At 46.3% G+C, this 17,051-nt stretch overlaps 1 protein-coding gene across 1 annotated transcript in view; it reads right to left on the bottom strand.

The window, feature by feature from the left end:
- The window catches only part of LOC108670447 (solute carrier family 12 member 6), a 38,101-nt gene that overhangs the window by 10,293 nt on the left and 10,757 nt on the right, over positions 1-17,051 (bottom strand). Inside the window, exons 4-19 of the mRNA XM_047880995.1 lie at positions 16,241-16,390; positions 15,566-15,751; positions 14,318-14,553; positions 13,140-13,351; positions 12,053-12,214; positions 10,873-11,029; positions 10,410-10,466; positions 10,256-10,366; positions 9,852-10,084; positions 8,518-8,677; positions 8,026-8,054; positions 7,730-7,891; positions 5,266-5,548; positions 4,568-4,607; positions 2,586-2,669; positions 741-872 (exon numbers count right to left, since the gene is read on the bottom strand). Of these exons, the coding sequence (XP_047736951.1) occupies positions 741-872; positions 2,586-2,669; positions 4,568-4,607; positions 5,266-5,548; positions 7,730-7,891; positions 8,026-8,054; positions 8,518-8,677; positions 9,852-10,084; positions 10,256-10,366; positions 10,410-10,466; positions 10,873-11,029; positions 12,053-12,214; positions 13,140-13,351; positions 14,318-14,553; positions 15,566-15,751; positions 16,241-16,390 (2,394 nt within the window). The remainder of the gene's footprint in view (positions 1-740; positions 873-2,585; positions 2,670-4,567; positions 4,608-5,265; positions 5,549-7,729; positions 7,892-8,025; positions 8,055-8,517; positions 8,678-9,851; positions 10,085-10,255; positions 10,367-10,409; positions 10,467-10,872; positions 11,030-12,052; positions 12,215-13,139; positions 13,352-14,317; positions 14,554-15,565; positions 15,752-16,240; positions 16,391-17,051) is intronic.

A 17,051-nucleotide genomic window follows, 5' to 3' on the forward strand; every position in this document is an offset into this window, starting at 1 on the left:
GAGGGTAGAGTGAGGGTAGAGTGAGGGTAGAGTGAGGGTAAAGTGAGGGTAGATGTGAGGGTAGAGCGAGGGTAGATTGAGGGTAAATGTGAGGGTAGAGTGAGGGTAGAGTGAGGGTAGAGTGAGGGTAAATGTGAGGATAGGGTGAGGGTATATGTGAAATGAAGTGGGGGTAATGTGTGATAAAGGGTAAATGTGTAATAGAATGAGGGTAATTATGAGGGTAAGCGAGGGTAAAGTGTGGGTAAATGGCAAGGAGCTAAGGACACACACAGAAAAACAAATGGATCATATTGGATTAGAGACAAACTTTTATACCCACTGCGTCGAGCAGAGAGCCGCGTAGCACTGATACGCTGTGTAAACTGGGTCAGAATGACCCACAATGAAATGACTTCAAAAAAGTGCATCAAAAGGCAGAGGCACAAAGTGCATCAGAATAGGCCACAAAGTTTCTTTTAATAACACTTCAATTGAAATCTTTGAATAAAAATAACGTTGAACAAATGACGTAAATTCAACGTAAACTAACGTAAAATAACGTTGAACAAATGACGCAAATTCAACGTAAACTAACGTAAAATAACGTTGAACAAATGACGCAAATTCAACGTAAACTAACATACAATAAATGACGTAATTTCAAGGTAAACTAACGTAAAATAACCTCTAGTAATCGAGATAATTTAAACGTAAACTAACGTAATATAACGTATAATAAACAAGGTAAAGTAACGTACCATCTCGACGACGTCGACGTCAGCGTCTATCCTGAGGTGGTAGAGGAACGTCTTCAGGTCCTGCTTCATCTGGATGCTGTTGTCCTCCAGCTGCGCTACCGTGAAGATGCGCAGCTTGCAGTTCTTCCACACCTTAGGTAATTATGCTTAATTAATTGGTTAATTAGTCTCAAATAATTAATTAATTAGTCATAATTAATTAATTAATTATTCTTAATTAATTAAGTAATTAGTCTCAATTAACTAAATTATTAGTCATAATTAATTAGTTAATTAGTCATAATTAATTAATTAATTATTCTTAATTAATTAAGTAATTAGTCTCAATTAATTAAGTAATTAGTCATAATTAATTACTTCCAAACCTTTATTACAATTAGGCCTAATTAATTAATTAATTAGTCACAATCTTCTAAACCTTCAGTAATTAGTCCCAATTAATTAAGTAATTAGTCACAATTAATTATTTAGAAATTTGTTTTAAAACTACCATAAACCTTAATCAACACACAATTAGTCAAAATTAATTAATTGATTAGTCAGTAATTAGTCTCAATTAAATGATTAGTAATTAGTGGAAAACAGTTACCGATAATTGTTTCAATTATCATTGGAAATTATTTTAAAAATTACAAAATTAATTAAATTATTATTAAAAATTAATAAAAATTAAAAAATTGGCACAGCCCACGGTCACGCTGATGCACCACCTTCGTCACCAATCACATTACAAGTTATTCAATCAATAATTATTAATGATTTAAACTAATTAAACAGAATTAAAATAAATCTTTAAGGCGGTAAGTTCCCACAATAGAGAAAAATTTTGGCAATAGAGAAAAATAAAAAAAAATGCAATAGAGAAATAATTTGGGCACCGGTCATAGCCATGCTGATGCACCACCTTCGACGCCTATCATGCGCTACAGTGGCTGCTTGCATTGAATTAATAATTATAGAAATATTGATCAATCAATCAATAATAATTATAGATCAATCATATATTGATCAATCATATTAATCAATAATAATTATAGATCAATCGTATATTGATCAATCATAATAATTATAGAAATATTGATCAATCATATTGATCAATCAATCAATAATAATTATAGGTCAATCATATATTGATCAATCATAATAATTATAGAAATATAGATCAATCAATCAATCATATTGATCAATCAATCAATAATAATTATAGATCAATCATATATTGATCAATCATAGTAATTATAGAAATATTGATCAATCAATCAATCATATTGATCATACTCATTGATTGATTGTATGTTTCTTCATATCTTAATATCACAGGAATGCATAATTAAATAGAAGTATTTCTAGGATACATAATATTTCGGTGCATAATTTGATAGTATATATAAATTTTAACGGCCTAATTTTAAATTATCCATAAATTTTATAATGACTTAATTCTAAAGGCCAGATATAATTCCAAATTAATTATTAATTTAATAATTGTCTAAATTTTAGACAATATACAAAGGGCTAAACACATGTAATTTTATAGGTTAATTTTAGACAATATACAAAGGGCTAAACACATGTAATTTTATGGGTTAATTTTAGACAATATACAAAGGGCTAAACACATGTAATTTTATAGGTTAATTAATTATTAATTATAAAAAATGTTAATTTTATTTTTAATATTAGTGTAGTTAGGCAGAAGTTCTTCATATATACAGGTTTGATTTTTAAATATACAAAATTTTATTATTATTTATACAAAAATGTATAAATAATATTATATATTATTTATACATTTTATAAATATAAATTAATTATAAAAATGTTAAAAATATACAAAAGAAATACCTTATGCTGGCGCAGCAGGAAGGGCAGCAGCATGAGCAGCCCGCCGTCGTGCACGATCCACCAGATGTCGATAGTGCCCGCGACCTGGGTAGTGACAGTCACTAGTTACGGCCACTAGTTAGTGGAGGGTATTCTTAGTAGTTACTTGCATGTATTAGTGCCCGCGACCTGTAGTGACGGTCACTAGTTACGGCCACTAGTTAGTGGAGGATAATGTTAGTAGTTACTTGCATGTATTAGTGCCCGTGACCTGGGTAGTGACGGTCACTAGTTAGTGGAGGGTATTGTTGGTAGTTACTGGTATTAGTGCCCGCGACCTGGGTAGTGACGGTCACTAGTTACGGTCACTAGTTAGTGGAAGATATTGTTGGTAGTTACTTGTATTAGTTCCCGCGACCTGAGTAGTGACGGTCACTAGTTACGGCCACTAGTTAGTGGAGGGTATTCTTAGTAGTTACTTGCATGTATTAGTGCCCGCGACCTGTAGTGACGGTCACTAGTTACGGCCACTAGTTAGTGGAGGATAATGTTAGTAGTTACTTGCATGTATTAGTGCCCGTGACCTGGGTAGTGACGGTCACTAGTTAGTGGAGGGTATTGTTGGTAGTTACTGGTATTAGTGCCCGCGACCTGGGTAGTGACGGTCACTAGTTACGGTCACTAGTTAGTGGAAGATATTGTTGGTAGTTACTTGTATTAGTTCCCGCGACCTGAGTAGTGACGGTCACTAGTTACGGCCACTAGTTAGTGGAGGATATTGTTAGTAGGTACTATTAGTGCCGGTCACTAGTTACGGCCACTAGTTAGTGGAGGATATTGATAGTGCCCGCGACCTGAGTAGTGACGGTCACTAGTTACGGTCACTAGTTAGTGGAGGATATTGTTAGTGCCCGTGACCTGAGTAGTGACAGTCACTAGTTACGGCCACTAGTTAGTGGAGGATAATGTTAGTAGTTACTTGTATTAGTGCCCGCGACCTGGATAGTGACGGTCACTAGTTACGGTCACTAGTTAGTGGAGTGTATTGTTAGTGCCCGTGACCTGAGTAGTGACGGTCACTAGTTACGGTCACTAGTTAGTGGAGGATATTTTTAGGAGTTACTTGTATTAGTGATGGTCACTAGTTACGGTCACTAGTTAGTGGAGGGTATTTTTAGGAGTTACTTGTATTAGTGACGGTCACTAGTTACGGTCACTAGTTAGTGGAGCATATTGTTAGTGCCCGCGACCTGAGTAGTGACGGTCACTAGTTACGGCCACTAGTTAGTGGAGGATATTGTTAGTGGGTTACTTGTATTAGTGCCGGAAACATGCGCAGTGGCAACCACTATCCTAACAAAATTTCAATGCGGGCGCAACTCTGCATCAGGCGCCGCCCAGGGCCCATACTTTCAAAAAAAGTTAAGAGAAATCACAAGTGTATTACGATCACAAGTGTATTACGATCACAAGTGTATTACGATCACAAGTGTATTACGATCACAAGTGTATTATGAGAGTATGACAAGGGTTGGCCGAGAGGAGTCATATATATATACCGAGCTAGCAAGCTGCCCTTCAGGCGCGGCCGAAGCTGATATTAGCGGCCGATTTATGCGCGGCCCCCACTAGCTAGTGGCGGCCAGTAGCTGCTGGCTGCCACTAATCACCTTCTGGCCAGTAGCTACTGGCGGCCACTAGCTACTGGCTGCCACTAATCACCTTCTGGCCACTAGTTACTGGCGGCCACTAGCTACTGGCTGCCACTAATCACCTTCTGGCCAGTAGTTACTGGCGGCCACTAGCTACTGGCTGCCACTAATCACCTTCTGGCCAGTAGTTACTGGCGGCCACTAGCTACTGGCTGCCACTAATCACCTTCTGGCCAGTAGTTACTGGCGGCCACTAGCTACTGGCTGCCACTANAAAGGGGGGTTAACAGTGTTGGGCTTCATGCCCCCCAGCCCACACGTCTGGATCCTGGGGGGTTAAATGTGGGGTTAAGTGTTGGGCTTCATGCCCCCCAGCCCGCACGTCTGGATCCTGGGGGGGTTAAATCAGGGGGTTAAATGGGGGGCTTCATCCCCCCAGCCCACACGTCTGGATCCTGGGGGGGGTTAAATGAGGGGGTTAAGTGAGGGGGTTAAATGACGGGGTTAAATGGGTTAGATTATGTGCGAATAACCCCTAATCTTCCCATGAAAAGAAAGGAGTTGTCTCCATCCTCCCTCTCTTTCTGTCAATTTAACCCCACCTCTTAAACCCATAACCCGCCTTAACCCACAAATAACCCCTCTCAAACCATACAGGGTTAATGCTCACCGACATGTTGCTGGCGACCAAGGCCTTTAACCCCGCCTCTTACCCCGCTTAAGCTACTCCTTAATACTGCTTCTAACCCAAACCCTTAAACCCATAACCGTCTTTAAACCCCTTTAACCCACATATGGTTGATGCCGTCCGACACGTTGCTAGCGACTGCCCTTAACCCTCTTAAACCCAGCCCTTAACTACTCTTTAACCGCCCTTAACCCTCTTAACCCCAGCCCTTAACTACTCTTTAACCCCCTTAACCGCAGCCCTTAACCCTTTAACGCACACATGGTTGATGCCATCGGACCCGTTGCTTACGACTAAGGCCCTTAACCCCTTAACCCCAGCCCTTAACCCCTCAACACCAGCCCTTAACCCCTTAACGCACACATGGTTGATGCCGTCGGACACGTTGCTGGCAACCAAGGCGTCCACGAAGCCCTTAAGTCTCTCCTCGTCCATGGCCTTCCTCAAGGAGTTCTTGGCGGCCTGGGCCTCGCCATAGGACTTGGTAAAGTCCCCTTCAAGGACCGCCACGGCGATGGTAAGTCCTTTACCGGCCTTAAGTTGGGACGCGAACGTGAACAGCTTCTTGTACTTCGGGACCAAGTCCTTGCTGAGCTTAATAAGGAGTAGGATCTGGGGACGCCAGTTCTTGGTGTGGGGGGGTCCTGGGGGACAGGAAATCGTAATCGTAATGATAACCGTAATCGTAATATATAATCATAATGATTTACTGTATAATCGTAATTATCGTAAATATGGTCGTGATGAAAATCGTAATCGTAATGATAACCGTAATCGTAATATATAATCATAATGATTTACTGTATAATCGTAATTAATTATCGTAAATATAATCGTAATGATAATCGTAATCGTAATGATAACCGTAATCGTAATGTATAATCGTAATGATTTAAGTGCTGTCAATCTTCGATACCATCGTTAAAGTAAAGACGGCTAGGCCGTTATCTTGCGTAAGGAAAGCTAGACATCTTAGAGGTAGATGTTCTATACGAAGTCGATTATAGCTAGTAGTCATGTTATCAAAAGGTTAAACTCTTTATTAATATGATTTTATTAGGTGATAATGCTTTAAAAGCTAACGTTTTAAAACCTAACAGTGCCTTTTGCTCTACTAATTGATTGTATTTGTGTTTCTGGATCTGAACTTCTTCTGGACTGAATTTTGTGAACTGACGATGGAGCTGGACTCCGAAACGTTTTCTCTTATAAAGATATGTTGAATTTTTGTGGTATTGTTTTTGCTTTTAAATTCCTACTTATAATGCTTCTCATTGTATGTGATAATGCTTTTAATCAATGTTCATTTGTCTAGGCTATTGACGAACTGGTATCGACTCACCGCTCGCGCGTTAGTTATCCTAGACAGTTATTCTATCTTATATCAACTTTCACTTATCTTTATGTGACCAAAGAATTATATTATTATTCTATTTTATTGTAATATACTATATTATTTATTTTTAGCATATTATTAGCCCATTTCTTGTACATTGTAAACGGGGTGTTGAGGTAAGCTCGTTTTAGCTGAGTTACCCCTCGCGGGAAAGTTGTGTGTGCTCAGTGGTACTGGGCTAGGGTGCATATGTTTCGACTCGAATTCAGGGAGAAAAATATCTGGGGCCATGCTTTCAAAAATGGCTAAGTGAACGTAAGTACTTACGCTCTATTTTCTTGTCTATGATTGGTGGATTTTGCTTGAAAGGCCGTCAATGATTGGCGGATGAACATAGGATCTCTTAACTTTTTTTGAAAGTGTACTGGGCTTCCAAGATAAAACCTCACCGTAGTTCTGGACATAACTCGCAAACAGTTCCACTAACGGACTAATAACGGCTCAGGTGGAGTTCTTGGTTAGTTCCAGTTGCTGGTATCGCTCTGGGCCTATACTTTCAAAAAAGTCAAGAGATCGTAAGTTCATCAGCCAATCATTGACGGCCTTTCAAGCAAAATCCACCAATCTTAGACAAGAAAATAGAGCGTAAGTACTTACGTTCACTTAGCGAATTTTGAAAGTATGGCCCCTGGGACGGCTAGTTCCAGTACAGAGCACTATGTAATTACACTAACTAAAGTCGGTCCTAAGTTTTTATACAAGATTAACACTTCTCGTGTTGTGGGGGCTAATAACCTCTGCACTCGAGGATATTTATCAGCCTTCTGGTATCTTTTCAGCAGTACCGTTCGCGCCTCCCGTGTCGTGTGAGTTAATACCTTCCACGCTCGAGAGTAATCGGAACTTTGCAGAGTGTTAGGGCTAGTAACCCTAGTCTCTGTGGCTGGTTGTTGGAATCTCGGTGCGCTAGTTCCCGTACCATTTGCTATCCATTTGTGTGATTCTTTGCAGTGTATTAGGGCTAGTACCCCTAGTCTCTGCGGCTGGTTGTTAGCATATCGGTGTGGCTAGTTCCCGTACCATTTGCTGTCCGTTTTTTGATTCGTTGCAGTGTATTAGGGCTAGAACCCCTAGTCACTGCGGCTGGTCGTTGGCATCTTAGTGCGGCTAGTTCCCGTACCATTTGCTGTCCGTTTTTGTGATTCTTGTCAGTGTATTAGGGCTAGAACCCCTAGTCTCTGCGGCTGGTTGTTGGCATCTCGGTGCGCTAGTTCCCGTACCATTTGCTGTCCGTTTTGTGTTACTCTCAGCTGTGTATTAGGGGCTCATACTCTAGTCCACCCATCCCACTCGCTCCATTCGACCCACTCGCTCCACTCGCCCCACTCATCCCGGTCGCCCCCACTCACCCCATTCGCCCCTCTCACCCCACACACCCCACTCGCCTCACACACCCCACTCACCCACACACCCCACTCGCCCCACTCACCCTCCTCCAGACGCAGTAGAGAGTAGCGGGCCGCTGAGAGGGCTAACCCCCTGATGCCGTCCCCCCACTCACCCCACTCGCCCCACTCACCCTCCTCCAGACGCAGTAGAGAGTAGCGGGCCGCTGAGAGGGCTAACCCCCTGATGCCGTCCCCCNACAGCCCTATGAACGACAGCGACCTGTAGCGGGGGACAGGGTAATTAGAACAGGTTAATTAGAACAGGTGATACATAGGGACAGCCCTATGAACGACAGCGACCTGTAGAGAGGGACAGGTTAATTAGAACAGGTGATACATAGGGACAGCCCTATGAACGACAGCGACCTGTAGGGAGGAACAGGTTAATTAGAACAATTTAGTTAACTATCATTACCCACTTATTGAAGAAATGAGTCATGTGACCCACTTTCCCAAGAAGTGAGTCTTATGTATCCACTTTCTCAAGAAGTGTGTCTTATGTACCCACTTTCCTAAGAAGTGAGTCTTACGTACCCACTTTCTCAAGAAGTGTGTCTTACGTACCCACTTTCTGAAGAAGTGTGTCTTACGTACCCACTTTCTGAAGAAGTGTGTCTTACGTACCCACTTTCTCAAGTGTGTCTTACGTACCCATTTTCTCAAGAAGTGTGTCTTACGTACCCACTTTCTCAAGAAGGGAGACCCTTGCGACATACTTTATCGAAAAGTGAGTCACATTCTGTCAAAAAAATGTTAAGGTACCCACTTTCTTGTGAAAGTGGGTCGTGTTTCCCCTCGAGAAAGTGGGTAACGTGACCCACTCACGTACCAGTGGTAGTACTTGAAGCGGGGGCGCCAGTTGGGGGTACGCAGTAGGGTCTGGAGGGCACAGGCGAGGTTGACGAAGCCGTAGCACATGAGGAAGAACATCGACAGCAGCGGGTTGATGTTGTCGATGTTGCCGATCAGGATGGCGATGAAACATATCACTGCAACATGCGGCATGTTGTATGTGGGGCATGGGGCATGTTTAAAGTGGGTCAAATATGGGGCATGTTGTATGTGAGTCATGGTACATGTGGAACATCGACAGCAGCGGGTTGATGTTGTCGATGTTGCCGATCAGGATGGCGATGAAACAGATCACTGCAACATGGGGTATGTTGTATGTGGGGCATGTTGTATGTGGGGTATGTTGTATGTGGGTCATGTTGTATGTGGGGCATGTTGTATGTGGGGCATGTTGTATGTGGGTCATGTTACATGTGGGGCATGTTGTATGTGGGGCATGTTGTATGTGGGGTATGTTGTATGTGGGGCATGTTGTATGTGGGTCATATGTGGGGCATGTTACATGTGGGGCATGTTGTATGTGGGGCATGTTGTATGTGGGGCATGATGGCGATGAAGCAGATCACTGCAACATGGGGCATGTTGTATGTGGGGCATGTTGTATGTGGGGCATGTTGTATGTGGGGCATGTTGTATGTGGGGCATGTTGTATGTGGGGCATGTTGTATGTGGGGCATGTTGTATGTGGGGCATGTTGTATGTGGGGCATGTTGTATGTGGGGCATGTTGTATGTGGGGCATGTTGTATGTGGGGCATGTTGTATGTGGGGCATGTTGTATGTGGGGCATGTTGTATGTGGGGCATGTTGTATGTGGGGCATGTTGTATGTGGGGCATGTTGTATGTGGGGCATGTTGTATGTGGGGCATGTTGTATGTGGGGCATGTTGTATGTGGGGCATGTTGTATGTGGGGCATGTTGTATGTGGGGCATGTTGTATGTGGGGCATGTTGTATGTGGGGCATGTTGTATGTGGGGCATGTTGTATGTGGGGCATGTTGTATGTGGGGCATGTTGTATGTGGGGCATGTTGTATGTGGGGCATGTTGTATGTGGGGCATGTTGTATGTGGGGCATGTTGTATGTGGGGCATGTTGTATGTGGGGCATGTTGTATGTGGGGCATGTTGTATGTGGGGCNACCCACTTGCAGTGAACATGAGGGCCCTAAAGGACCTCTTAAGGACCACTCAAGGACCCACTTGCAGTGAACATGAGGGCCCTAAAGGACCTCTCAAGGACCACTCAAGGACCCACTTGCAGTGAACATGAGGGCCCTAAAGGACCTCCTAAGGACCTCTTAAGGACCCACTTGCAGTGAACATGAGGGCCCTAAAGGGCTCGCCGCGTGCGGTGCTCTTAGCAAAGGGCGCCAGCACCGGTATGATGCCGTCCTTAGCGATGGCCTGCAGGAGGCGCGGCGCCCCCGTGAGGGACTGCATGCCCGCCCCGATGGTGGACAGCAGGGATCCTATCAGGATGACCCACTTGTTGGGCCACGCGATGGACGCAATGGCCAACTGACCGCCCACGCTGTTCCCGAACCTGGTGGAGGACAGGAGCGTTAACATGGGTCAAGATGACACACTTGTTGGGCCACGCGATGGACGCGATGGCCAGTTGGCCGCCCACGCTGTTCCCGAACCTGACGGAGGACAGGGGCGTTAACGTGGGTCAGGATGACCCATTTGTTGGGCCACGCGATGGCCAACTGACCGCCCACGCTGTTCCCGAACCTGGTGGAGGACAGGGACGTTAACATGGGTCAGGATGACCCACTTGTTGGGCCACGCGATGGCCAACTGACCGCCCACGCTGTTCCCGAACCTGGCGGAGGACAGGGGCGTTAACATGAGTCAGGATAACCCACTTGTTGGGCCACGCGATAGACGCAATGGCCAACTGACCGCCCACGCTGTTCCCGAACCTGGCGGAGGACAGGGACGTTAACATGGGTCAGGATGACCCATTTGTTGGGCCACGCGATGGCCAACTGACCGCCCACGCTGTTCCCGAACCTGGTGGAGGACAGGGGCGTTAACATGGGTCAGGATGACACACTTGTTGGGCCACGCGAAAAGTAGATAGGAGAGGTAGACGGTAGACTCACTTGTCCCTGATGAGTAGACTGTCGTAGGTAGCAGCAAAGAAGAGTAGATAGGAGCAGTAGACGGTAGACTTACTTGTCCCTGATGAGTAGACTGTCGTAGGTGGCAGCAAAGAAGAGTAGATAGTAGCAGTAGACGGTAGACACTCACTTATCCCTTATGAGTAGACTGTCGTAGGTGGCAGCGAAGAAGAGTAGATAGTAGCAGTAGACGGTAGACACTCACTTATCCCTGATGAGTAGACTGTCGTAGGTGGCAGCAAAGAAGAGTAGATAGGAGCAGTAGACGGTAGACGTGACGGTGATGGCACACAGCGTCCCCACGGGGATGCTCTTCTGGGCGTCCGCTAGATCCCCGGACCTGTTGCTGCCCGCCATGATGCCTGGTAGATGGTAGATAAGGCGGGGTAGATAAAAGAGGGTAGATGGTAGATGAGGGGGTAGATGGTAGATGAGGGGGTAGATGGTGGGAGTGTAGAGGAGGAGGGAATACAAAGGAAGGGGTGCAAAAATAGCTGGGTAGATGGTAGATACGGAGGGGGGTCGATGGTAGAGAATGGGGTGTAGATGGTAGATGAGGCGGGGTAGATAAGGGGGTAGATAAGGCAGTGGAGAGAAGATGGGGAGTGGTAGATAAGGGAATTAGATAAGGAGTAGATGGATAATGGTAGATGGTAGATAAAGCAGGGTAGATGGTAGATAAAAGGGTGTAGATGGTAGATATGGCGGGGTAGATAATGGGGAGTGGATAGATAAGGGGGATAAATAGAAGGAGGTACATACATAGGAAGGAAGCTAGATGGTAGATAAGGGGGGTAGATGGTAGATAAGGCGGGGTAGATGGTAGATAAGGCGGGGTAGATGGTAGATAAGGCGAGGTAGATAATGAGAGTGGATGGATAAGAGGGATACATAGAAGGAGGTACATAAATAGGAAGGTAGATGGTAGATAAGGCGGGGTAGATAATGGGTAATGGATAGATAAGGGGGATACATAGAAGGAGGCACGTACATACTGTATATAGGAAGGAAGGTAGACGGTAGATAACGGGGAGTGGTAGATAAGAATATAAGAGGGGAGTGGTAGATAAGGGGATGTAGATGGTAAGTGTCTAGTTTCCCCAGACACCACTGACAAGGTAACCCTAGTTAACTAGTAACCCCAGATACCACTGAGTAACCCCAGATACCTCTGAGTATCACTCACTTAGTAACACCACTCCCCGGTAACCCCAGATACCACTAAGTAACCCCGGTAACCACCGGTACCCACTCCCTGGTAACCCCAGTTACCACTGAGTAACTCCAGATACCACTGACTCTGTAAAACCACTCCCTGGTAACCCCAGGTAACTAGTAACCCCAGTTACCACTAAGTAACCCCAGTTACCACAGTTACCACTGACCGGTAACGGAGGGGAAGAAGATGCCGACGAGGACGGTGAAGGAGGTGGTGATGTCGATGATGACCTGGTTGTAAGTGGGTCGGCCAAGTGGGTCATAGTCTTCCTGTAGGTCCGAGTCCGCCACGATCTGCCCCTTCTGCATGTAGTTCGGGCCCAGGTTCTCTGCGGGTAACCAGGGGGTAATCGTGAAGGTAATCGTGGGGGTAATCGTAGGGGTAACCGGGGGGTAATCGTGGTAATCGTTTGTCGGCAATCGGTTATTAAATACTGATGATACCTGTTACCATTCTGCATGTAGTTCGAGCCCAGGTTCTCTGCGGGTAACCGTAGGGGTAATCGTAGGGGTAATCGCGGTAATCGGTTATTAAACCCTGATGTAAGCCCTGATGATACCTATTAATATTCTGCATGTAGTTCGGGCCCAGGTTCTCTGCGGGTATCCAGGGTAACCGTGAAGGTAATCGTGGTAATATTTGTCGGTAATCGGTTATTAAATAGTGATGATACCCATTAGCATTCTGCATGTAGTTCGGGCCCAGGTTCTCTATGGGTAATCGGGGTAACCGTGAAGGTACCGTGGTAATCGTTTGTCGGTAATCGGTTATACGAATCCTGATGATACCCATTAACATTCTGCATGCAATCATTGTACTACGACTGAACTCAAGTACAAGTCCTAGACCCCTCAAGACCCCTGAGACCCCACAGGACGCCAAAACCCCTGAGACCCACAAAACCCCTGAGACCCAAGACCCCAAGACTCCTGAGACCTTACAGTACCCCTGAGACCCCACAGGACCCCAAGACCCCACATGACGCCAAACGCCAAGACCACTGAGACTCTACAGGCCGCCAAGACCCCATTGGACCCCAACACCCCTGAGACCCATAAGACGCCAAGACCTTTTAAGACCCCAAGACCACAAGACTCACCCATAAAGACCCCGGACGACAGCCCCAGGATACTGCGGCGCAGCTGTAGGTCGTGGGCAACGAAGTACTCGTCGCAGTCTGTGATGTTCTCGGAGTACTGCCCCGGCTCGTCCCCTACGGACCCCAGCTCACCCCTCAAGACCCCAAGACTCACCCATGAAGACCCCAGACGACAGCCCCAGGATACTGCGCCGCAGCTGTAGGTCGTGAGCAACGAAGTACTCGTCGCAGTCTGTGATGTTCTCGGAGTACTGCCCCGGCTCGTCCCCTGTGGCGCAGTACATCCTCCAGAGGGCGTTACCGACGCCCTTGCTGCAGTTGCCGTCTTTGGGCTCAGCTAACAGACGGGGGCCCAGCGTGCACATCCTGTCAGGTAGACGGTAGGGTATGAACAGGCTCTGTCAAATAGAAGCAGGGCCTGTCAAATAGACGGTTGGGTATGAGCAGGCTCTGTCAAATGGACGGTTGGGTATAAGCAGGGTCTGTCAAATGGACGGTTGGGTATGAGCAGGCTCTGTCAAATGGACGGTTGGGTATGAGCAGGCTCTGTCAAATGGACGGTTGGGTGTGAGCAGGCTCTGTCAAATGGACGGTTGGGTATAAGCAGGCTCTGTCAAATGGACGGTTACCCAACACATCCCGACACGCCACAACACATCCCGACACGCCACAACACATCCCAACACGTCCCAACACATCCCGACACGCCCCAACACGTCCAGACACGCCCCAACACATCCCGCCACATCTCAACACATCCCGCCACATCTCAACACATCCCGCCACATCCCAACACGCCCCAACACATCCCGACAGACCCCCGACACATCCCGACACGCCCCAACACATCCCGACACGTCCCAACACATCCCGACACGCCCCAACACGTCCCAACACATCCCGACACGCCCCATCACGTCCCGACACTCCCCAACACATTCCGTCGCGCCCCGACACATCCCGACACGTCCCGTCACGCCCCAACACATCCCGACACGCCCCAACACATCCCGATACGCCCCAACACATCCCGACACGCCCCACCACATCCTGACACGCCCCAACACATCCCGACAGACCCCCGACAGGCCCCAAGACGTCTCGACACGACCCAAAAAATTCCGACACGTCCCGACACGCCCCAACACATCCCGACACGCCCCGACACGCCCCAACACATCCCGACAGACCCTCGACAGGCCCCAGCACGTCCCAACACGTCCTAACACATCCCGACACGCACCAACAAATCCCGACAGACCCCCGACAGGCCCCAACACATCCCGACACGCCCCAACACATCCCGACATGTCCCGACACATCCCGCCTCACATGAGGTCGTCGGAGCCGTTGATGTTGACGAAGATGCCGACGAGGATGAAGAATATCGAGCCGATGACGCAGGCGAGGGCCACGGAGGCGAACTTGCTGACGAAGGCGACGCCGATGCTGACGATGACCACGAGGATCACGAGGAGACATGAGCCGAACACGCGGAAGTTGTTGTACATAATGTTGACGTCCTTCGTGAAGTCCCCGAATATGGACATGCCGGGGGCGATGTACGTCTGCGGGTGAGGGGAGACATTATTTTTATGGGTGTGCGGAGGGCGATGTACGTCTGCGGGTGAGGGGGAGACATTATTTTTGTGGGTCTGCGGTGGAGGAGACATTTTTTTTGTGGGCCTGCGGAGGGAGGTATATCGGAGGGAGGTATATGCGGGTCTGCGGAGGGTCTGTGGAGGGAAGTATAGGTGGGAGGTGTAGGTCTGCAGAGGTGTAAGTCTTCGAATATGGACATGCCGGGGGCGATGTACGTCTGCGGGTGGAGGGGAGACATTATTTTTGTATGTCTGCGGTGGAGGGGAGACATTATTTTTGTACGTCTGCGGTGGAGGGGGAGACATTATTTTTGTACGTCTGCGGTGGAGGGGAGACATTATTTTTGTACGTCTGCGGTGGAGGGGGAGACATTATTTTTGTACGTCTGCGGGTGAAGGGAGACATTATTTTTGTACGTCTGCGGAGGGAGGTGTATGGGGAGGTTCTGCATCAGGGGGGACGGGAAAGAAGGGGAAAAATTCAAGAATGTATGTATGGTGACCCAGCGTGGCCTGGGGCTGTTACATACGGGAAAAATTTTCTTAAAATAATTACGTACTCTAGAGTTGGACCTGTCGTGGGGCGTGCCAATTATGATTTATTTATTTATTATCACTCATTTATTACCATATATCTATTATCATTTATTTATTCATTCATTTATTATCACATATTTATTTATCTATATAATTTTCATGTATTTATTTATTTATCATTATCATTTAATTATTTATTTATATCAGTATCATTTATTTTCATCATATTCATCATTTATTCATCACTATCAGTATCCAAATGATGACAATGATGAACAAGACTCACTATGAGTATCTCGATGGCCCCGATGATGTACATGGCTATCTACTTATTTCTATTATTATCATTTATTTATTTATATCAGTATCCCTTATCTTATCATATTCATCATTTATTCATCATTATCATCATCAAATAGTGACAATAATGAACAAGACTCACTATAAGTATCTCGATGGCCCCGATGATGTACATGGCGGCGGCCACGGTGGTCCCGGTGTAGAAGAGGAGGCCCACGGCCCCCCCGAACTCGGGCCCCAGGGACCGCGACACCATGAAGTAGGACCCGCCCGCCGGGACCACCCCGTTGGTGGCTATGGCTGACATGGAGACCCCCGTCAGGAATGTCTGCGGGGGACGGGGGGTTATAGGGGTTATAAGGGGTAGGGGGGTTAAGGGGGGGTGTATGGGGTTATGGGGTAATTTTTTTATGAGAGGGAATAGCGATTTTTTATGGGGGAGGAGGGTTCTCGGAGTAACCCCCAGGGACCCAGGGCTTACCTGGAGGGGTTATGGGGGTAATTTTTTATGGGGGGGAGGAGGGGTTTAATGGAGAGGTTTAAGGGGGCGAGGTAGGGGGTTATGGGGGGTAATTTTTTATGAAGAGGGGTGAGAAGGAGTTAAAAAAATTATGGGGCGAAGAATGAAGTATTTGGAGGAAGGTTATTGGGTACATCGGAGAAAGGGGGGAGGGATTATTGGGGGTGATGGAGTGATTAAAAAATAAACTGAGGCGTAATTAAAGGCTTGAACATAGTCCCTATAACCCAACCACGAGGGCCCCACATGTCCACCACGAGGGCCCCACATGTCCCCATCATGTGGCCCGGGACTCACTGTACAGCAGCACATGAAGACCAGCATGAAGGCGTTCAGGGCCCCAGCGGTGCCCACTATCCAGGGCATGCGGATGAAGAGGATCACGCCGAAGATGTTCTGGATGCAGGGCAGGAATACGCCCATGACCGTGCCCAGTCGCGCCGATGCCTGGGGGTGGGTACATGTTATATTATGTTATATTGTATTATATTAGGTTATATAATGTAATGTTATGTTATATTACGTTATGTTATATTATATACCATGTTATTAATGCCCCCATGACCGTGCCCAGCTGATGCCTGAGGGTACATTATGTTATGTCATATTGTATTATATTATATAATATATAATGTTATATTATTATATTACGTAAAATATCATATTTTATTATATCATATAATGTTATGTTATATTTATAGTATATCGTATCATTTAATATTACAATATAATGAAATACATCACACTACACTAATACTATAATAATTAATGAAACTAACGCCCGGCAGCGGCCCATTCATCTGCCGGCTGCCAGCCTGGCAGGATTTAAGCGCCAGCCTCGCGTTGCCATGGAAACTGAATACATTTTTCTCCATGAATATTTAAGCTGTAGCCATGAATTCGGATTTACTGCCCCCCGCCCCTCCCCTGAGGGGTCCAAGCCCCCTCTAGGAGGGTTGGGGGTTTCGGGCTGATAACCCTTTAATTTAGAAATAAGCTGTGGGTAAGAAAGTGTGTTAATATTTGGATAATATTGACCCATTTATGATCATGAGTGCGGAAGTTGTGGGGGTTGGGGGTTTAGCGTCGGGGTCCTGGGGGTTACCTG

Source organism: Hyalella azteca, unplaced genomic scaffold (genome assembly GCF_000764305.2).
Source record: "Hyalella azteca isolate HAZT.00-mixed unplaced genomic scaffold, Hazt_2.0.2 contig6760, whole genome shotgun sequence".
In the NCBI taxonomy this organism is placed as follows: domain Eukaryota; kingdom Metazoa; phylum Arthropoda; class Malacostraca; order Amphipoda; family Hyalellidae; genus Hyalella; species Hyalella azteca.